Source organism: Dreissena polymorpha, chromosome 5 (genome assembly GCF_020536995.1).
Source record: "Dreissena polymorpha isolate Duluth1 chromosome 5, UMN_Dpol_1.0, whole genome shotgun sequence".
NCBI lineage: Eukaryota > Metazoa > Mollusca > Bivalvia > Myida > Dreissenidae > Dreissena > Dreissena polymorpha.
In genome coordinates this window covers 4914517-4938428 of record NC_068359.1, presented here as the reverse complement: position 1 = coordinate 4938428, position 23912 = coordinate 4914517, and the positions used below count along the sequence as shown (strand labels likewise).

General features: G+C 37.3%; 1 protein-coding gene across 1 annotated transcript in view; it reads right to left on the bottom strand.

The window, feature by feature from the left end:
• The window catches only part of LOC127832253 (uncharacterized), a 116205-nt gene that overhangs the window by 72129 nt on the left and 20164 nt on the right, over positions 1 to 23912 (bottom strand). Inside the window, exons 5-13 of the mRNA XM_052357580.1 lie at positions 20317 to 20436; positions 11706 to 11782; positions 11033 to 11170; positions 7117 to 7196; positions 5788 to 5953; positions 5146 to 5352; positions 3181 to 3342; positions 2000 to 2089; positions 929 to 1081 (exon numbers count right to left, since the gene is read on the bottom strand). Coding sequence (XP_052213540.1) covers positions 929 to 1081; positions 2000 to 2089; positions 3181 to 3342; positions 5146 to 5352; positions 5788 to 5953; positions 7117 to 7196; positions 11033 to 11170; positions 11706 to 11782; positions 20317 to 20436 — 1193 coding nt within the window. The remainder of the gene's footprint in view (positions 1 to 928; positions 1082 to 1999; positions 2090 to 3180; positions 3343 to 5145; positions 5353 to 5787; positions 5954 to 7116; positions 7197 to 11032; positions 11171 to 11705; positions 11783 to 20316; positions 20437 to 23912) is intronic.

The following is a 23912-nucleotide window of genomic DNA, read 5'->3' as shown; positions in this document are numbered from 1 at the left end:
CGGAGCAGTTAAGCCCTTTGTAAGGTATATAGGCAATACATGCACACATAAAAGTCACCCAGTGAATGTGCAGTTACCTGGTTGTCATTGCCACAAATAAGGCACAAGCACACACTAGACCTGTTGCAGTCATGCTTGAAATACCCCCACATGCCACTTTGTTGGGCATTGGTTGTTCATTTTCCCAACCATGCAAGCTTCCTGCTATAAAGTTTCATTTTGATAACTCACATCATAGCCAAGATATGCATAGTACAAACTTTCAACATGAACATTGGCAAGGGCAATAACTGCCAAATTATAAAAGCAGGAGTAATGGTTCTTTTTCACTGCACTTCTTCTCATCTACATCTCATCTACCCATTATGTAGAAGTTGATACCTCTTATACTTATTAACAAAGGGCAATAACTCAAAGAACATTGGATAAAGAGTTATAGTTTTTTTTGCACTGTACATCCCATTTATGATATATATCTACCTACATGTATCCTTCCAAGTTTCAAGTTGATACGTATTTCAGTTTTCAAGATATACTACACACACAATTTAAGATAAGACATTATTGAAGGATGATCACTCAAAAAATATTGCAGCAAGTTACAGTTCTTGTGCACTGCATATTTTTCCGATAACATCTTACAAATTATTAAAAGCTCTTTTCCATCTTCCCTGATGGGGCAGCAAGGTCCATGCAGTGTCCACATGATGGCTCGAGAGAATGACGTTCTATAAGATTTTCCCCATCCATGTTATTAACAGCCCCCACATGACCCCCAACCCCCTGTTCCCATCTTACCTGATGGGGCTGCAAGGTCCATGCAGTGTCCACATGATGGCTGGAGAGACCAATGACGTTCATTAAGATTTTTCCCATTCATGGTATTAACAGCCCCCTCATGACCACCCCCCCCCTGTTCCCATCTTACCTGATGGGGCTGCAAGGTCCATGCAGTGTCCACATGATGGCTGGAGAGTTCAGAATACACAAGCTACAGCAGTTGGCAGCTATCTCATTGCCACTGCCATTCTCAGTCGCTCGATGCAAGGCCAGAAATGAGCTCGGGGGCTGATTCCCACCCCTGCAGATTGGCAATATTAGAATTATTATCAATTAAAACAATGTTATATTTAATAATAAATTGTTTTGGAAGCAAATCATCAAAACCCGAATACAATACGATTTATATTTGGACAAGTGACTATTGCTTGAGAACAAGACTTGTTTTGTGTTTAATTTGTCTGTGGCAGATGCATGTGGGCTTGATTTTTGAGGTACATGTATGTGCATGTCAGTGGAAACCCCCTAAATCAGACTGTTATATTCTTTGCAAATGGCAAGCTGTTTTTTCTGTATTTGTTCCAAGTTGAAATTTCTTATTTAGAAGTAAAATTTTTTGTTAATGTGAGGAAAATTCTCTTTAGTCTCTTTGTTCTTTATAACCAGACCAAACAACAACAGTTAAAAATATAACATATAAAAAAATGTGGCACTATTAGAACTATTGAAGTAAAGATGTCAAATCATTAATATGATTTTCTTACACTAAAATGGGGAGACTATATAATATGAGAAATCAACCATCAGGAATTTAGAATTTGAATGATCCCGGACTGTGACACTCGCCTATTTACAGGGAGCATTTGCAACTGTAAGGCAAAAATAGACAACCAAGAAACTAGCATATTCTTAAATTCATAATATAGTGGACAAGATCTGTTTTATAGCCAATATTGGATTTATTTTAATATGGTTTTGTTGCATATTTGCTTCAACAACACTGAAAATATTCCTGACCCTATCAGCAAAAAGATTAGAAATACCGTTTAAGCCAAGGTACATTATTAAACTAAGTGACGAATTTGTATAAATAAACCCTTAAATAATAATGTGTATAAAAAGGAAGTGAAATAAAATGTGACCTATAAGAAACAATGTATTTGGTCAAGTGATTAGTTGGTAAACTTGCCTGTGATGATTATTGCTCAAGCTACCTTACCCCGGCGGGAAAAGGGATGAATCCCCTGTGATGTACGGCAGTTGTAGATCATAAACTGTCCACTTGGATATACGACTGGCAGGGTCAGTCCTGAAAAACATGCGATGTGTAATGTCAAATAGATAGGCATAATTTTTGTAAGTTAAAAATTAAAACAAACATGAAGCAGCACCTGGTTGTTGAGTGTCTTACAGTAAAGCTAAAAGTCATTTTCATGCTGTTGTACGATCATCATTGTCAGTTTTGATTTTGTGGGATCAATTACTGCCATAATTAGGTTTCCTAAAGTGATTGCTAGATTTGTGCAAAATCATGGCAAACCATCACAATTAATTCGATGATTTAATGTGTTCCCTATAAACCGATTGTCATGATAATGGAATCTTGTCATCGTATGTTTATCACCCTTCTCAAGGTGGTTTTACAACAATTTTAAAATTGCCACACTATAGAGCCAGTTAGCATAACATAACAGAGGCAAAATGGTGTGGACAGTAGGGCATTTCCATTTTTCAAACATAAAGACTGATAGTTCAATGCCACAAGATTAGCATATTAAAATATTGATCAATAATGATTAATCTTGAATGTGCAGTAATGTTCCTTTGATTTTTGTGAATCCATTAGCATCTGTTAATAATTGGAATAACTGCATGATACTTGGAATAAGGTATTTTTTAAGGCAGCAACTCAATGTTGGTACCTATATTGCCCTAGCGTTACAAGAACAAAGACATTGTTTTTGTATGCGTTCATACTTTAAAAACCAATATTACCCGGTACCTGTTGTATTGTGTTGCTTTTTTGAGAAAAAAAAAATAAAAAAAAATATGCATGTGTTCCATACTCTGGTAAGTTTATTTGCGCTGCACATAAACATGATCCCCTGGCCAAGGCCTGTAGTTTTAATCAAATGCACCTTGTTCTGGGAAAACTGGGCTTAATGCATGTGCGTAAAGTTTGGTCGCCGATTAGCCTGTGCACTGTGCATAGGCTAATCAGGAACAGACCTATCCACTTGTATATAATTTTGTATTTAAAGAAAGCATCTTCTTAGAAAAATTATAGTACAAACTGAAAGTGTCATCCCTAATTAGCCTGTACAGTCTGCACTGGCTAATCTGGGACGACACTTAAAGCACATGCATAAAGCCCAGTTTTCCCAGAACATTTGGTCATACCTAGTTGTATAGACCCATATTTCTCTCGGGTTGACCAATAGAAAGGCAGCATTCTTCTCACGGCTGTAGCAGACACTGAGAACCTTCTGCAGAGGCGAGATATCGGGTGGGGGGAGCACGGTGGAGATGTTCTTGTGGTTGCCACGGCAGAAGATACGCACACTAGAATTAACATCAGCCGCGTTCTGAGAAAACTGGGCTTAATGCATGTGTGTAAAGTGTCATCCCAGATTAGCTTGTGCATTCCGCATTGGCTAATTAAGGATGACACTTTCTGCTTTTATGGAATTATAGTATAAAGGAAAATTCTTCAAAACAAAAATCTAGCTTAGGAGGAGAGTTGTCCCTGATTAGCCTGTGCGGACTGCAAAGGCTTATCTGGGAGAACACTTTATGCACATGCATTAAGCCCAGTTTTCCCAGAATGAGGCTCAAATAGGAATGATATGGGAAAACTTGATTTGTTGCAGATCAGTCAGCATATGCTGATATGGTACAAATATACGGCATTTATATTTGTAAAGTCAAATGTGGGAAAGAAGTGTTTTTGTTTAGTCTCTGCAGATTGCAAAGGCTGCTATGAGATGGCACACAACCCATGCCAATCAATCTTTGTTTTTTCATCACATATCAAACATAAAGGATGCACTTTGAGCATATGCATTTTTACCTGTACCATAAATTTCTTTTTTATGTTAAGTAGAGCTGCAACGATTCGATCCGATTCATCGAAAATCGATTCGAAATGCTTCGATTCGATTTCGATACCAAACCTACCAAATTCGATTCGATTCTTTAACATATATACATATAAATACATAGATACGTAAAGCGCGCTGTATTCTGCCTATTGATACAGGAAGGTGTAGGTTTTATCTTTACCTGTAATTACGACGCACACGATTGGTTGCTTATTACTTTAGTCATCAAATCAATAAGCCCGTTATGGTCTACTTTCGGAAAAAGCGTCAAAATGGCTGAACAAGTTGTTGCCGACAAATTGAAATTATCAGATGCGCCTAAGAAGCTAGAATCAAAAGTGTGGCAGTATTTTGGGTTTCAGGATGGTAGCCCTACCGATAAAGCAAAGTGTAAACTGTGCTTCACGGATGTGGCGTACGCTAAGTCCGGCTCAACCACTAATCTAATGCAATATGTCAAACGCAAACATAACGTTGATTTAGCAAGACTAAGACTTAGAGGTCGCACAAGTGCAACTACTCAAGTCGCCAGCCAGAAATGTAGTTATATTTCTGTTGGAGTTTTGTTAAGTTTATTAGAGAGTGTGATTTGTCCTACAGGTAGCAGGTGATGCTGTCATGGCACAATGGTAGACATGTTTATAGCGGTTGTGTGTAAAAGTATAATAGTGATAATACTACCATTCAACTGATTCCAGATACGTTCTTATGATTATTTATTTTTTTATTATTGTGTAATCAACACAATCTTCTAGTCAGAAGTTTTTTATATTAAAATTGAGTCCTAATTTGCTGTTCTTTTTTTATATGTTTTATTGAAATCACATTTGAACAGAAATGTTAATTTTGAGGCATAAGAGTGAATATATGATAAAACTAGGTTTGAAGATGAATCGAATCGAAAAAATCGGTATCGGAGTTTCTGAAATCGAAATCGAATTGAATCGAGCTGTTGGTGAATCGTTGCAGCTCTAATGTTAAGAGTTCCCAATTTAACCATCAGTTTTAACCAACAAAGTGAAAATAAGAACACTTAACAAAGCCAAATTGTACTCCTACACCGTAATACCTTTTTTAAGTTTTAAAAACATATCATGAAGACAGTCTATACAATCTTTTCATCAGATTCCTACTCACATGCAGTTGCCAGTTGTATCCCATAACCTTATAGCATTAAGCAATGCAAAACCTTTTCTTTTCTTAACTGTTCACTATTTTTTATGGGGATAAAATATCCCATTTTCGAAGAGGTAGATCAGCTTACCTGCTATCATCTCCTATAGCAACAAGTCTAGTGGACTTTTCCTCACATCCGGCTAAAAATAGATTGGTGACTTGGCTGCGTGCCAAGCTCCAGAAGCTGTAGAACTTGTTGAGGTGCCAAAGTGTGATGTTTCTGCAGGTGCTCACATACAGCATCTTGTCGTCTGTCAGACCCATCCACAGTACGCCGTCTGCAGACACCACGATCCTACAGATGACAAGAAGAACATTTCTGACTAAGCAAAAGGTCCTTTAACTACTTCAGAAATACTCTATCCTTGATTTTGGTTTCTTTTTAGCAAAATATTCCATGCTAGCATTGTTATGATTATACATTTGATAGAACCACAAAATTATATCAAGTAAGAAGATACTATTAAAATAGGAAAAGTACATAAAATACTGATCTACTTTCTAGGATAAAAAATTCAGATAAAAAAATGTAAGTAAACTGCTGTTTCAAGCTTTTTCAAGTCCTGCTGACTAAATTCCTTTTTTATTTTACTTTTTAAATATCAATAATTAATATGACTAGCGTAATTCAAACTAAAGCCTTGTCATAAATGTGACTTATACCCCAATTTCTATCATCATTTTGGGAGCTAAGTTTAAAACTTGAAAACCATTCACAGCAATCTCTTACATGTATAACAGGTCCATGGTATCAAGTGACCACATGCGAATGGAGCCATCCAGGGATGAAGTGATGACAACTGATGAGGTGTCTGGGTGAAGTAACAGACTGGTTACTGCGCGGGAATGACCCCTGAACGTATGAACCAGTCCACCTGTCAGACTCCATACTTTCACTGGAATGTATTGGCATGTTTTGAAAATAACAATCTAAAATATTTTCTTATGATACAGTAACTTTACAACCAGTCATTGGAAATCTTTATTTTTCAACAATAAACAAAAAATATTATTAATAAAAAGTTTAAGATATCTTCTAAATGACAACTCAGGTTGCAACAAATGCAATTGAAGAAATAAGTTGATTACGTCCCCTGAATACTCAGGAGAAACAGGTAATGCCTTGTAGTTGGTTAAGCCCTTGTTAATTGTAGATCCTGTATCTCTTATATTTTTGCAATGTATACATTTTTGTATGGAATGCTTATAAACATTTGTATTAAACTCTGTTATTGCTATTTGCCGAACTTAACATGACCAAACAAGACATGTGTCAAACCCCTGATGCCCCCTTTAACACATGTTTGCACACAAACAAATCCCCTATATATTCTGATGCACACAAAGATAGAATGGGCCATAATTAAGCACACAATGGATGCAGTCAAATTTCCTTTCTATACAATCATCATTCACAGCAAGGTCTTTAAACTTTGAATGTTTGAGCGAGCGAATTTCAACAAGTAGTTAGTTAAAAATAAACAAAAAAAATTGGTACCAAATTATTTTACACTGGAAAAACAGACAAAGGGCCACAATTCTAACAAATATTGTTGCAGAACAAATCCCTTACATCAACATCATCCACACATTAATATTATTCAACTTTGAAAACTTATATGCACTATGCACCAATTAATATTCAGGGAGGAATTGAAAACAATAGATTCATGCAACTATATAATTTTTGGTGGAAAAAAGACAAATGGTCATAATTCTGTCAAAAATCGCCAAATTCCATTATTTCAGTAAAAGTTTGATCAAGATCCACACAGTGGCAAATGAAAGATAAAACAAGCTACGGAACGTAAGTACGCAAAAAAATACAGGCATACATACAGAAAAACAGACAAGTGCAATTCTTATTTCTTTTAACTCTGTATGATCATTATAATCAACTCATTCCCTAATCACAAAGTAAAAAAAAAAAAAAGAGGATTTAAAATAGTTGAACTTTTGTACAATTTGTTCTGCATGAGTCTTTATCTCTCGTTGGAGATAATTTGAAGGAAACTAAGGTCCCTACTTCAAATACTTTACTTTCAAGAGTCCTCCTTACCCTCAGAATCCACAGAGGAGGTCACGAGCACTTTTGCAGACATTGAAAAACAGCAGCCTGTGATGGCCATGGTGTGAGCCCTACAATGGACATGGATGTTAATGTCAGTAAAACTGTCATGGCCATGGTGTGAGCCCTACAAAAGACATGGGTGTTCATGTCAGTAAAACTGTGATGGCCATGTTGTGAGCCCTGCAATGGATATGGATGTTAATGTCAGTAAAACTGTGATGGCCATGTTGTGAGCCCTGCAATAGACATGGGTGTTCATGTCAGTAAAACTGTGATGGCCATGGTGTGAGCCCTACAATGGACATGGATGTTAATGTCAGTAAAACTGTGATGGCCATGTTGTGAGCCCTGCAATAGACATGGGTGTTCATGTCAGTAAAACTGTGATGGCCATGGTGTGAGCCCTGCAATAGACATGGGTGTTCATGTCAGTAAAACTGAGATGGGCATGGTGTGAGCCCTACAATAGACATGGGTGTTCATGTCAGTAAAACTGTGATGGCAATGGTGTGCCCTGCAATGGACATGGATGTTTATGTCAGTAAAACTGTGATGGCCATGGTGTGAGCCCTGCATTAGACATGGATGTTCATGTCAGTAAAACTGTGATGGCCATGGTGTGAGCCCTGCAATGGACATGGGTGTTCATGTCAGTAAAACTGTGATGACCATAGTGTGAGCCCTGCAATAGACATGGGGGTCCATGTCAGTAAAACTGTGATGGCCATGGTGTGAGCCATGCAATGGATATGGGTGTTCATGTCAGTAAAACTATGATGGTCATGGTGTGATCCCTACAATAGACATGGATGTTCATGTCAGTAAAACTGTGATGGCAATGGTGTGAGCCCTGCAATGGACATGGATGTTTATGTCAGTAAAACTGTGATGGCCATGGTGTGAACCCTGCAATGGACATGGATGTTCATGTCAGTTAAACTGTGATGGCAATGGGGTGAGCCCTGCAATGGACATGGGTGTTCATGTCAGTAAAACTGTGATGGCCATGGTGTGAGCCCTGCAATGATTATGGGTGTTCACGTCAGTAAAACTGGGTTGGCCATAGTGTGAGCCCTGCAATTGACATGGATGTTCATGTCAGTAAAAATGAAATGGCCATGGTGTGAGCCCTGCAATGGACATGGGTGTTCATGTCAGTAAAATTGTGATGGCCATGGTGTGAGCCCTGCAATGGACATGGGTGTTCATGTCAGTAAAACTAGGTTGGCCATGGTGTGAGCCCTGCAATAGACATGGATTTTCATGTAAGTAAAACTGTGATGGCCATGGTGTAAGCCCTGCAATGAACATGGATGTTCATGTCAGTAAAACTGTGATGGCCATGGTGTGAGTCCTGCAATAGACATGGATGTTCATGTCAGTTAAACTGTGGTGGCAATGGGGTGAGCACTGCAATGGACATGGATGTTCATGTCAGTAAAACTGTGATGGCCATGGTGTGAGCCCTGCAATGGATATGGGTGTTCACGTCAGTAAAACTGGGTTGGCCATAGTGTGAGCCCTGCAATTGACATGGATGTTCATGTCAGTAAAAATGAGATGGCCATGGTGTGAGCACTGCAATGGACATGGGTGTTCATGTCAGTAAAATTGTGATGGCCATGGTGTGAGCCCTGCAATGGACATGGGTGTTCTAAGTAAAACTGTGATGGCCATGGTGTGAGCCCTGAAATGGACATGGGTGTTATGTTAGTAAAACTGTAATGGCCATGGTGTGAGCCCTGCAATGGACATGGGTGTTCATGTCAGTAAAACTGTGATGGCCATGGTGTGAGCCCTGCAATAGACATGGGTGTTCATGTCAGTAAAACTGTGATGACCATGGTGTGAGCCCTGCAATAGACATAGGTGTTCATGTCAGTAAAACTGTGATGGCCGTGGTGTGAGCCCTGCAATGGACATGGATGCTCATGTCAGTTAAACTGTGATTGCCATGGTGTGAGCCCTGCAATTGACATGGATGTTCGTGTCAGTACAACTGTGATGACCATGGTGTGAGCCCTACAATAGACATGGGTGTTCAAGTCAGTAAAACTGAGATGGCCATGGTGTGAGCCCTGCAATAGACATGGATGTTCATGTCAGTTTAACTATGATGGCCATGGTGTTAGCCCTACAATAGACATGGGTGTTCATGTCAGTAAAACTGTGATGGCCATGGTGTGAGCCTTACAATAGACATGGGTGTTCATGTCAGTAAAACTGTGATGGCCATATTGTGAGCCCTGCAATAGACATGGGTGTTCATGTCAGTTAAACTGTGATGACCATGGTGTGAGCCCTGCAATGGACATGGGTGTTCATGTCAGTAAAACTGTGATGGCCATGGTGTGAGCCCTGCAATAGACATGGGTGTTCATGTCAGTTAAACTGTGATGACCATGGTGTGAGCCCTACAATAGACATGGGTGTTCATGTCAGTTAAACTGTGATGACCATGGTGTGAGCCCTACAATAGATATGGGTGTTCATGTCAGTTAAACTGTGATGGCCATGGTGTGAGCCCTGCAATAGACATGGGTGTTCATGTCAGTTAAACTGTGATGACCATGGTGTGAGCCCTGCAATAGACATGGGTGTTCATGTCAGTTAAACTGTGATGGCCATGGTGTGAGCCCTGCAATAGACATGGGTGTTCATGTCAGTTAAACTGTGATGACCATGGTGTGAGCCCTGCAATAGACATGGGTGTTCATGTAAGTTAAACTGTGATGACCATAGTGTGAGCCCTGCAATAGACATGGGTGTTCATGTCAGTTAAACTGTGATGACCATGGTGTGAGCCCTGCAATAGACATGGGTGTTCATGTCAGTTAAACTGTGATGACCATGGTGTGAGCCCTATAATGGACACGAGATGTTCATGTCAGTAAAGTTAGGTAAAAGCTGCATTTTCCTTTTTGTTAGAATATCAAGTATGCACCTAGTAACTGTTAACAATTTCTCAAATGGACATGCTTAGTGGATTTTTAGGACTATTTAGAGCAATATTATTTGTGTGTGTACACAAAAAGGTGATGCGTTTCATATTCACTTACCACTGCCATGAGCATTAAAACGCATCAAGATTTGGTTCAGTTTTTATAATTACTTATAAAGTAGTTTATGACTGATGACCATATGCTTCTTCAATCAGGTTCTCACCAGCCAGCACATAAAAATGATCGTGTTCTGGGAAAACTGGGCTAAATGCATGTGTGGTAAGTTCTGAACCATATTGATTCCAAGACTAGAAGTAGCCTGTGTAGCCCTACAGTCTTACCAGGGACAACACTTTCCGCCTGGACAACCTTGAAACGAAAAATTCTATGAAATCAGAAAGTGTTCTACCTTTAGGCACATGCATTAAGCCTGGTTTTCTCAGAGTGCGACTCATCTTTAATGCCTCTTCATATGGACTACAAACTGGAGATATCACTAAAAGACGTTTATAACCCCACATACTGCTTTGTCACTGACATGTTGACCTGTGACCTCAAAGTTTGACCTTGATCTGAAAAGAAGCACCCCAGATTTTGTGGCTGGTACACCACACTGTCTCATACAAGTTGACTCTTGTGTAGTTTATTTGAAATCCTATGATGCGTGTGAAAGTCAGAGGACAAAGTTGTTTTGAGAATGATGGATTGAGACTGAGGAAGGGACTGTGATTCCAAATTAACAACACCCCTCTTTTCATAGATAATTAGGGTTAAATGATATAAACCTCTCCCCTCCCAAAAGTAATGGGAAATGAAATGGTAACAATGGTACCTTTCAAACTTAAATAGCAGCTTCCCAGTGAGGTCATACAATGGGAAATGTAATGGTAACAATGGTACCTTTCAAACTTAAATAGCAGCTTCCCAGTGAGGTCATACACATGTAATGGTAACAATGGTACCTTTCAAACTTAAATAGCAGCTTCCCAGTGAGGTCATAAACATGTAGGTCTGTGTCTGAACAGCAGTAGAGATGCTGTAAGTTGTAGTCCAGCTCCACTTTCTTCACCCAGCTACCTCCAACATTAGGCAGAGTGTCCCTGAAAACATAGACAACATCACGTTGGTACAAGTAACTATAAAGACTTCATTTTCAAATGAAATGAATCAGATTCAAAAGACAAACAATTTGATACCATGCAAGATGTAGTATATTTTATACACAAAAAGAAATGCAAACAGCGTTAAACTTTTTTTTAACAAACATTAAATGCAAAAATCAAAATGCTAATGATGTCATTATTAACACTTCAAACATCGTTCAACATATTCATTACCACTAAAAATGCACAGATGAAGCTTTAATATTTTACTATTTCTTTAAAAAAATGGATGTAGAGGAATGGTTAACAAAAACACCATATATATTATTGCTATATATTAGGCTCTGCAATAGTAAAACAATAGCTCAGCATTTTAATTCTTGGTTTCACTTGATTTTAAGATGCTTTTGTAACTTTAAGGTATATACTTTTAAAAGAAAGTAAACAAGGACAAGTTCAAACATGAGTCATCATGTTATGAGCAGAAGACCTGTTTATTCAGAATGTAACCAAACTTACAACCACAACTTACTTGATTCTCAGTTCATAGTTTGCAAGGGGCTTTAACTCTGTGAAAGCTTTGCCTGCTACTTGAAGAAACTGCCATATCTGAAACGCATACATGAAATATGCAGATAGGAATGGTACACATTTCATCTAAGAAATATCTTCCTTTTTAAGTAAACCATGGCAATGATGAATCTGGAAAATGGATATTTATTACCATGAATACTTTTAAGACTTGTTTCAAAGCTACAATTCTTTCTATGTCACTTTTTATAATGTCATAAACACTATTGGTATGGTATTCACTACCAATGCTCAGTAACATTATATAATAATCTTTAACATTAAAAAAACAACAACTTTTTTTCTTCTTTTCATTGCCATATTTGTTTAAAAAGTGTCATTTTATAGTTTTAACTTAACTTATTGCAATTAACAATCATAGGATAATGAAAACATGATAACATTATTTTAGATATATAAACAACAGTTTGTCTTTATTAAACTGAGAATAAACCAGGATGAAGTCTGTAAACATGGCTGCTAAAAATGTCTAGTCCAATCTGAGAACAGTGGCCTGTCAATGTTAATGACTAAAGTTGCCGTTGTAGACAGGTGACTGTTATTCTCAGGTGACAACTTTTTAGATAGTTGGTCAGGTGGTAGAATTGCTAGAATTACCCCCCCCCCCCCAGTTGTTTGCCCACAGTGTTATGTTAACAAAGGCTTATTGCCAGTAAATAAGTATAATAACACAACTTATTTCTATTGAATTATACACATTAATTTGCTATAAATTAACTGATTTCACTAAAATGTATACAAATGCAGACTTTTTTTATCAGATTCAAACAGTTTCACACACTTGACTTCCTGTACAAAATTTTGGGGCAGAATAGAGGCGGAAATTGATTTCCGCCCCAAAAAGACCATGTCTCTTGATTTTTTTCCAAGCGGAACTCATCAGCAATTCCAGGCGAAAATAAGACTCGGGCGGAAGTTCGTACTTATACATCTCTCTGGGGCGGATTTTCTGACTTTGGAAATTAACTATGGCGGAATTTCATACTTATACATTTCTCTGGGGCGGACTTAGAAAACTATTGATAAAGAATTTCAAAATGGGACTTTAAGATAATTAAAAAACACAGTTCTGATTTCAGTTTCTAAATGGTTATTGTAGGAAACATTTGCCATACACGAGGTAAACAGCATTAATATTCAATTCATACAATAGTTAACCCATGCAAAAAAGGCTGAATTGAGCTTGAAATGACACAAATTTAAGGCTGGAATGACTCTGAAAAAAAAGGACTACAGTAATCCACAAATTCAGCTGCAAGTTTTCACTCCTTAAATTTGGAGGAAAATAATTAACTAAGATAAATACTGTTCTGAGGATGAAATTTATATATATTTTGGCTCAGGCTTATTTTTATAAGACCTTATAATTAAATCACTTTGTTATGATAATTTACCTTACTTTAACGTTTAAAGTACATGTAAATCTACTATGTATTTAAAATATCTTTGAATTAAGGGTCTTAGAGCAAATTTGATTAAGGGCTGTATGCAAGTTGAAAAGTGTTGTGAAATGCAGTACATTTATCCCTGTTTATCAGTAGTGTTTTGTTTTAAGATGTCAATTTGGTGTCTGTATCTTTGTATTCCCCAAGTTAATTGACATGACGCCTTATCTATGATCGCTCTGCCTACTAGAATTGATCCACCAATCAGCGATCGATTAATCGGGCGCACTCGTTAGCAACGACCTGTCCGCCATTTTCTAGACAAGCTATATGTTTAGGTTCACTTTTATTCCAACGAGTTTTTTTTGTTTTCCTCTTAAAAAAAACGATTAAAAATGGTTAAACGGTGTCGTTGGGGACTATGTAACTCGGACAATCGATATCCTGAAAGATTAGCTGGTGACATTTAATTTATATCGTTTCCAAAGCCGAAAAGAGATCTTGAGAAGTGTAAGAGATGTATAAATGCATGCGGTCGTCACCACGAACAACTGAATGACAACACTGTCAAAGACAATTATAATATATTTGTATCAGATATACTAGCAGATTTTAATAGTTTATGTTATCGATCTGATTATCACATAATATTTCACGTTTTTAAAAAATAGTTTTATCAGTTACTAGGTCATTAATATACAGAAGCCAGGTTCATCTGCATTACTTAAAGAGAAATAAAACCCAACATGAAGCCTAATTTGTGCTGTGTTTTATTACTCTGATAGTAATGCACTTTATTGCCATTATACATGTTATTAGAAGGTGACACGTGATATATTATACCGTATACGTGCGCTTATAAGACGCCCTCGCTTATAAGACACACCCCGATTTCGGACTTTATAATCGGTGGATTTAAGACTGACCCGCGTGTAAGACGCGGTCAAATTTTGCCGTTTTCATCGGCCGAAAAACGGCAGAATGTTGAAGAAAATCAATAAGAAACACATTAAGAAAATCAATAAGAAACACATTGAGAATTTTTCAAACTCGCGCTGCATACAATTAGTAATTCACGCAAGTCCGAAAAATAAAACAATCAAACAACAAAGTAAATAATATTTGTTTATTTCATGATATATAAGTAGGTTTTAATTTATTTTCAAGTATTATTCATACAGTAAAAATAATTATCAAATTAACACAATTTCTAACAATTGCGTATTTAATCAATTTGCCATAACAATTTTAAACATATTACGTTCGTAATTGATCGTATCAGTCATCTTAAAATCCCTCGAAATCCTCATCATCGCTTTCACCGAACAGTTCGTAGAATTCCTCACTAGTGAGATTGTCATCGTAAACCCAGTCGCCGATATCATCATCATCATCGTCGCAATCACTAACCTTTGCACAGGCCGATACATCCTCAGATTGATCGCGATTTTCCACAAGATCAACAAACAACTCGTCGTCCTGTGTACCATCCATTGAGTTTGAGATCATAAGAGTTACGTTTGCGTTTCATTTTGACGATTCCAGTAGTTGTAATTTGTAAATATAATTGTATTGTTTGACGGGTATTGAAAACTAAGAGGCAGATATAGATTACCTTGATTATGCAAATGTTACGCCCCTTGTCTATAGGTAATGCCTACTTTCATAAAATAAGCCAATCGCGTGATAGAGTGAAATCACGGGTCAAGAAGAAAGCCACCTGTGAATAATTGCATGCGGTCGCTCTTTGCTCCCGCTGTCGTGGGTCCCTAATAAATAAGGTGTCATCGGCATAAGGGGGTCGTCTGAATGAAATTGTTTATTTAACAATTGACAGTTGCAAACTGGTAACTATTTTCAGACGATACCCTTATTGCCAAATATGTCTTAATTGACAATTAACAGCGTCGAACAAAGACGATCAGGTGATACAAATTTGTCAAGAAGCACTTGTAATCGCGTGTTTATTTAACAATTAACAGTTTCAAACTGCGAACTGATTTTGCTGTTATTTTAAGCATGTTTGGCATCGTGTCGCCGCTTACACACGTATACTATTATGTCCAATTTATATGACATTTAACGACGTCGCGCGCAGACAATCGGGTGATAAAAACTTTTCAAGTATAACCATGGACAATATAACGTCTTACGACCCCAAAATAACAAAATTCAAATAAAAAATAATAGACAACAAAATCAATAACGATACATTTTATTTCAAGTAAATCGGTAACTGAACATAGCGTTCCGATACACGGTACGGGCAAATACAGACTTTAGAGAAAATGCAAATGGCTGCCGCGATGATTCAAAACAATTGACAAGTGTCCAACTTGGCCAGCGTAAGCCCAGTAAACTCGATATTTTGAAAAATTTCGCTTATTTTCACAAGTATCTCGCTTATAAGACGTGACCCCCACTTTTACTTATTAATTTGAGTCTTAAAAATGCGTCTTATAAGCGCACGTATACGGTATTAAAAACTGGATCTACACATGTGCAGACATGTGATGTCACTTAAATACACCTTTGAGAGTTTCGTTTGATTTGTCCGAAAAAAAGCGGAAATGAAATAAGGCAAAAACGGTGTGAATAGGTTTTATGTAACTCTGACATTCGGTATCCATAAGTTAGATTAATTAAATATATACCATTTCAAACGCGGAAATGCGGTCTTGACAAGAGCAAGTGGAAGCTTCAATGTGTAGAATTACCGAGATCACCCTTTTGGAGCATTTATTTATAAAAAAAATTGGAATTGTTATGTTAGAAACTACGCATTATTAAGTATGAATTATATCACGTGTGCTTGTAGAATAATAGAGAAGATTGGTACCAACTTTGCGTAACTTAATGAAATTCCCGTTATAAATCGAGTTTTGTGTGTGTCAGAAACAAGTGAAAACGATCATATGTTTCTATTTTACTAGAATTGAATCGATAAATGCCACATAATAAGATTTATTATTACTGATATAACCAATAAATGCCTAACTTTGGAGAAGTCGGTACCTGCGCCATCGTCTGATACAGGTAGCTTTACTGAATTCCCCTTCATACAGCGCTACTTTATATATGACAATGACCAAACTTATTGTGCTGTCTTGCACTTTCAATTATAGTGATTGATAAATGTCCCATAAGCAATGTTTAATATTATTAATATCACTTTTATACGCAATAACATGTGAGATTGAGGTACCCACCCGGCGTCAGAAAGCGCGTAAAACTTCACCGAATTCCCAGTTATAAAGCGCTATTTCGTGTCAAATACACGGGAAGGGGGGAATGTTTCGGTAATAATTTTGTAAATAACACGGGTAAATACCGGTGAAGTGTTAATTTATTGCAAATACCACCATGACACATAATAACGGGTTCGATTTCGGTAAGCGCGCAAGCGTTTGAGAGTGTGTTTAATGTACCGATTTACCAGTTATAAATAGCTGATGTTCTCTTTAATCATATATTTTTTGCATTTGCAGAATAACTAAATGGCATCAACCCCTTTACAAGTGTAATATGGTGTTAAACAAGTCCATAAAATCATCCTGAATATCGCGTAAATCTATATGCAGTCTATAGGCAAAGAAGCCATTTTTGTGTTAGCTTGTCTAGGTTTTTTTCCCGCTGAGCCAGGTGATTAAGTGGGCGGAGCGATCACTGATAAGGCGTCATGTCAATTGTAAACAAAGAATTCATGGGTTACAATATGGGGTAATATGAGATGCTACAGCCTGATAGAAGGACAGACTCTTGTTCAGAGTGAGTAAGAAATTTGAAAATAACAGCGGGTGTTTGTAAGACCTATTACTGGCTTGAAAATTTGAAATGAAGTTTCAAAGCAATGTCTTTGGACTTTTTTAAATTTAAGTTTTAATAATATGATGAATTAATCTAACTTTGATGAACTTTCTGGGATAATTAAGTAAAATGTGGAAGTCAACATTCAGTGTGTAAAAAAGGCTGAAAAGAGCAAGAATCAGTGAGTTATGATGGAACTTTTTTAAATGCTCCAAACTTCTTAACAGGTTTGTTTCTTAGAATATTAACTTTGTATTGTTTTCTTATATTATGCTGTGTTTATTATAGTTATATTGTTTTACAGTAATATCTGCCTTGGCAGGTGGTTTACCTATAACATTTAAAATGAATGCTCAAGCCACTCTGTTTATAATCTTTGCAGTAATTTCACATTATATAAAAGACATAATGCAGTCAAAGGTGTCTATATCTTATTGAATGTTTTTTGCCATATAATTAAGATTTTTGTCATTTGTGAAATAGAAACCAAGTGTTTAATTAAGCTCCATCAGAGGTCCAGATAAAGTTTTTGTATTCCTTAAATTTAATAAGTGAATGTTTTAGTATACCAAAACGCATAAACGTTGATTTTTTGGTATTAAGTTTTAAGCCAGATATTTCACTAAAGTCTTGTATTGCGTTTATTAAAGCAGTGAATGAGTTAATTGTTCCATCAATGAAGTATGTTGTGTCATCTGCAAAAAATGTTTGTTTTATGACTGACTGTATCTGGAAAAAGATTGAAGGGTGCATTTTGTTTTTGTGATTTAATTTTTTATTTTTTTTTGTAGCTTTTTTGACCACTTAATGTCCATCAATCCATCAGCAGCTTAAGGAGCTATGTATATACCAGAGTAGTTCATAATACCTCCCCCCTCGGAATAATTCACATATTCTCTTGTCGTTTCCGCCCGGAAATTACCATCCCAGTCTAATTTCCGCCCGGAAATCTTTTCCTCCTCATTAGCATATTTCGCCCCAAATTCCGCCCCGTTTCTGCCATGTTTCTGCCTCCTTTCCGCCTTGAAAACATTCATTCTTGTAACCACTATATCCGGGCGGAATCAACAATTTTCCAGGCGGAACTGTCAATAAAATTCCGTCTCAATTCGGGGCGGAACATTTCGTACAGGTTGCAAGCTCCTCTAAGGTGAGGAGCTTGCATTTACAACTAAATGTTGATCCATGATTTTATTATTATTATTATTGTAAAATAGACATGTACGCTAGAAAGCTCTCTTTATAAAATGATCTGAAAATGCTATTTTTAAATCCATAAGTTAAATTACTACCTCAAAGTTTTAAAAGCTTATTGGTGGTAATTTAACTTGAAAAAATTACTTAAAACGTGTAAAATACTCTGCCATGATTAATTTTAAAGATTTTCCTCATAATTGTTTAAGTAAAAAAAACACCTCTCAACACCCTTTTATTTGTTTTCTTTCAGTAGGCCACGTTTATAATAACGAAGGCAGTTGCCACAATCAGATTCTTAAGCCACAAAATAGGCACACAAAAGATGCTATGATGACGTCATGCAGAGCTAAGAGAAAACAACACAGTTTGATTTGAGTGTTTACTTTTTGCACCTCAAAATGACCGCCTCTTGACTGCTGAACACAGGTAAAAAATGGCTTTTGGAGTGAAAAATACTTTGACCTGTTACAGACTGGTGACCGTTAGTCTCAGTTGTAATATAGAATGATTTTTGTCAGGGGGGGGGGGGGGGGGGGGGGGGGGGATCTGGACTGACCACTTTAGGAAGGTTATTTAGGCTGGACTGTATGTGATTTCAGTTTTTATTTACACCTTTGGGAATGGGACAGGGGCCATGTCAGTTGGGTAAATTTACACCTTCTTTACTACAATTGGGAACTTAAATTATGTTCTTGTCACTAACAGATACTATAAAACTGAAATAAAAGTGTTTTAAACGTTCTGTTTGCCAAGGTTCAACGCAAACTGCTGGATAGGGAGATGAACTGAACAATGCAATTTCTAACAAGGGCTGTTTGTAAAACATGCATGCCCCCCATATTGGCTGTCAGTTGTAGTGGCAAGCATTGTGTGATTACGTTTTTTGTCACTGTGACCTTAACCTTTGACCTAGTGACCTGAAAATCAATAGGGGTCATCTGCCAGTCATGATCAATGTCCCTATGAAATTTCATTATCCTAAGCATCAGCATTCTTGAGTTATCATCAGGAAACCATTTTACTGTTTTAAGTCACTGTGACCTTGACCTTTAACCTAGTGACCTGAAAATCTATAGGGGTCATCTGCCAGTCATGATCAATGTACCTATGAAGTTTCATGATCCTAGGAGTAAGTATTGTTGAGTTATCATCAGGAAACCATTTTACTATTTCGAGTCACTGTGACCTTGACCTTTGACCTAGTAACCTGAAAATCAATAGGGGTCACCTGCCATTAATGATCAATGCACCTATGAAGTTTCATTATCCTAGGACTAGGCGTTCTTGAGTTATCATCCGGAAACCATCTGGTGGACGGACGGACCGACAGACCGACATGTGCAAAACAATATACCCCCACTTCTTCAAAGGGGGGCATAACAAGTTGATAGTACATGTATATATAATATATATATAATTATTTCCAAACCAGTTTTCGCCCAGCGAAAAAAAAAAAAAAAAACTGGTTGGCTCAAAGAAATTTTGGGACAGCACTAGCCCTGGTAGATAGACCCCACGACACCAGTACATAATATAATCTGCAAATGTGGTCCTAAACTGCATCCAAGAACGAGTCACTGTGACCTTGACCTTTGACCTAGTGACCTCAAAATCAATAGGGGTCATCTGCAAGTCATGATCAATGTACCTATGAAGTTTCATGATCCTAGGCGTAAGCGTTCTTGAGTTATCATCCGGAAACCATCTGGTGGGGATGGAGACCCCACGACACCAGTACATAATATAATCTGCAAATGTGGTCCTAAACTGCATCCAAAAACGAGTCACTGTGACCTTGACCTTTGACCTAGTGACCTCAAAATCAATAGGGGTCATCTGCCAGTCATGATCAATGTACCTATGAAGTTTCATGATCCTAGGCGTAAGCCTTCTTGAGTTATCATCCGGAAACCATCTGGTGGACGGAAGGAAAGACTGACGGACCGACATGTGCAAAACAATATACCCCCTCTTCTTTGAAGGGGGGCATAAAAAGATTTCTTTTATTTTGGGAAGCCTTCAATTGGAAAATTTAAGCAGTCATTTGGAAAAAAAATGATGGTCCCAAGTAGTAAACAATGGTGACAAAATAGCTGCAAGTCATACATCTTAATGTAATTCAGTCAAAGAGAAATAGATCATCTCTCATTTTATAAGGCCTACCTTTATTCCACCGACTCCGCCCGTTATGAGTTCATCTCGTACTGGGTTGAAAAGAATGAAGAGAATGGACCGCATGTCCGTATTGACAGAACATGTCTCCTCAAAGTCACGATTTAACACCTGAAAGAAACCACTGCCACAAATTATACAATGAATGTAATTAGTACTGGGTCACAAGGTCTGTGAATAAAACTGTAGTATCTTGTGTAGACATGTTATGCAGGTACAAAAGTCTCACAATAAACGGTTCCACGGTGATCTTATGAACAGTACCCAATAAATGCAGTGTTCAAAAGGTGAATGTGAACAAGTAACTGTCAACATCAAACAGCAGACAAGTGGCATTCACATAAGCTGGCAAATTGTTCACAGGTGAGCTTAGTTCAAGAAACAAATTTCCAAACTTTGCTCACCTGCGAACAAATTTAACTTCACATTTCAATACAACATTGTATGGCTTATAGTAATTGATACTGAGGTCTTTAATTCGCTGTACTTTGTATTCACAATTATATTAACATTCTTTTAAAACATGTGACATTTGTTCCCCAAAAATCACAAATACCCTTATCATTCAGTTAACAGTTATCAGCTCTGTCACAAACAAAACAGCTGTCACAAACTGGGTTAACGCTCTTCAAGTAAGAACGGGATACGGGATATAATTCTAGCTTTTATTCTTTAATGCAGGATTGATTTTAGGTTTCAATTATTTGTTTAGCCATAGCAACCACAATTTTGGTCTGACAAAAACCACTGAAATATTGACCCTCTATGCACAAATTTGCATCAACTCTGCTTTGGTAGTTGTTGAGTTGTTGCAGGATCCAGATTGTAGTTTTCACTCATTTATGTAACCATAGCAACCAAAAAATTGTCAATAAAAAAACTGATATAATATGATTACTCTGCTTATGGTCCTCAATCCATGTGATGAGTTTCATCTAACCAGATTAAGTACATTTTGAGTTGTTTTGGTATCCAAATTTTAGCTTTTAATTATTTCAGCAAAAATTAAAACCACTGTTTGTGTGACAAAATAACATGACATGACATGCATATTCCCCATATCCTTTAGGCACCTGGTCGATTTTTGCAGCAAAAGGCTGAAGCGTATTGAAACGTATACAATTTTTCTCTCCTCAGAACCCGGGCTTTTTTTTAACGGTTATAACACCTACAACATTGTTAAACGTGCATGTTTTTCACAATTTTCAATACTGTAATGGATTTTCGCATTTTTAAAATACATTTTATGGTTTACAACGGAAATCGGGCCTAATATATGTTTTTACCCGTCACAGTTGATAATCGTCAAACAAATATCTGCTTAAATACGGTATAATTTGTTTTAGAAAGGGATGCCCCATAGTGGTTTCTACCGTATTTTTACGCTTTTATACAACTGAAAATGAAGTGCCTGAGAATACTAATAAGAAATGTAACGTATTTTTATGAACTCTCAGGGATCAAATTTAACTTTTTATTCTACTTGCAAAACATTGCGAGCAGCTTTAATACCAACTCGCAAAATCAAAAAACATTCTCGCAAATTTTAGTATTATATTAAGTTCTTGTTCCCACATTTTCGCTGTTTTCGTAGAAGGATTTAATTTTTGTTTTTTTTCTAGCTCAACGGTTAACTTTGCTTCATCTTTCGTATTGCTATTTCCGTCTGTGGGCAAAACAAAACTAGTTATTTTTCGCTTCGACGCCATGTCTGTTCAAGTTCAATGAACACGTGTAAATAGTCGACTGTTGCACGTTCTTTGTATCAATACCATCCGCGTATCTATACTATAAGTATACCAGTCTACACTATAAGTATACCAGTCTACATACAAGGTGCGCGCTTCCGCATAGGGGTATTCGGACGTTCTATAAATTGACCTAAGGTTTAGCGATCACGACATCGAGCGCATAAACCAATATTTTTCACTATTTCTTCACTCCCAAAAAAATTCTAGTGGCTTAAAACTTAACTTGCAATCGGTATTTTTCACTCGCATTTTGCGAGTGTGCGAGTGTTCATTTCGAGCCCTGAACTCTGTCAATAGCAAATAAACCTCTGTAACGTATAAAACGTATTTTTGAAAAAATCAATACAGATCAATAAACAATATTACACATGATCCGTTGTATGATTTGATGTTATTTGCCTAAACATGGTCATATAAACAATCGAAATGCAGAACTTTCTTAAGTTTACACCACACACATGACAGAAAATCATTGTTTTCAAAATACCACTCATTTGCTTTTTTAAGATGAATTTTGAGTATTTAAATATTTATTATCCCCACGCTTTTTGAAAAAAAGGTGGGGATATTGTGGTGATCTCCGCCGTCCGTCCGTCCGTCCGTCCGTCTGTCCGTCCGTCCGTCCGTCCGTCCGTCCTGGCCACTATCTCCTCCTACACTAAAAGCACTAGAACCTTGAAATTTACACACATGGTAGCTATGAGCATATGTGCGACGGTGCACTATTTGGAATTTTGATCTGACCCCTGGGTCAAAAGTTATAGGGGTTGGGGTGGGGCCGCGTCAGAAATTATCACTCATTTTTTTAGGTTATTTTACATTTACTTCTTTATTTCTACACCGATTCACTTCAAATTGATACTGGACCTCACCTATGACAATACGGTCAATCTCAACCATGCATGGCCCCATTCCCAACCCTGGGGCGCCCCGCCCACATAGGCCACACCCACCAAAAATTTCCATTTACTATAATTTTTTCATTTCTACACGGATTCACTTCAAATTGATACTGAACTTTTGTTATGACATTAGGGTCAATCTCAACTATGCATGGCCCCAATCCCAACCCTGGGGCGCCCGCCCACATAGGCCACACCCACCAAAAAAATCCATTTACTATAAAAAAAATTTAGGTTATTTTACATTAACTTCTTCATTTCTACACTGATTCACTTCAAATTGATACTGAACCTCTCTTATGACAAAACGGTCAAACTCAACTATGCATGGCCCCGTTGCCAACCCTGGGGCGCCACGCCCACATAGACCACACCCGCCCAAAATTGCCTTTTACTATAATTTCTTCATTAATACACTGATTCACTTCAAATTGATACTGAACCTCTCTTATGACAATACGGTCAATCTCAACTATGCATGGCCCCATTACCAACCCTGGGGCACCCCGCCCACATAGGCCACACCCTCCCAAAATTGCCTTTTACTATAACTTCTTTATTTTTACACCCATTCACTTCTAATTGATACTGAACTTCTCTTATGACAATACAGTCAATCTCAACTATGCATGGCCCCATGATCAACCCTGGGGCGCCCTTGGGTCAAACATGCGGCGTGGGGATACGCGTCGGCCTCTGCCGCGCCATTTCTAGTTGATTTTAAAGGGATCTTTTCACAGTTTGGTAAATTGGCAAAATTGAAAAAAGTTGTTTCAGATTCGCAAATTTTTGTTTTAGTTATGATATTTGTGAGGAAACAGTATTACTGAACATTTACCAAAGTCCAATATAGCCATTATATGTATCTTTTGACGATTTGAAAACCTAAAAATTATAAAGCGTTGCAACGCGAAACAATTGAATAATTTGGAGA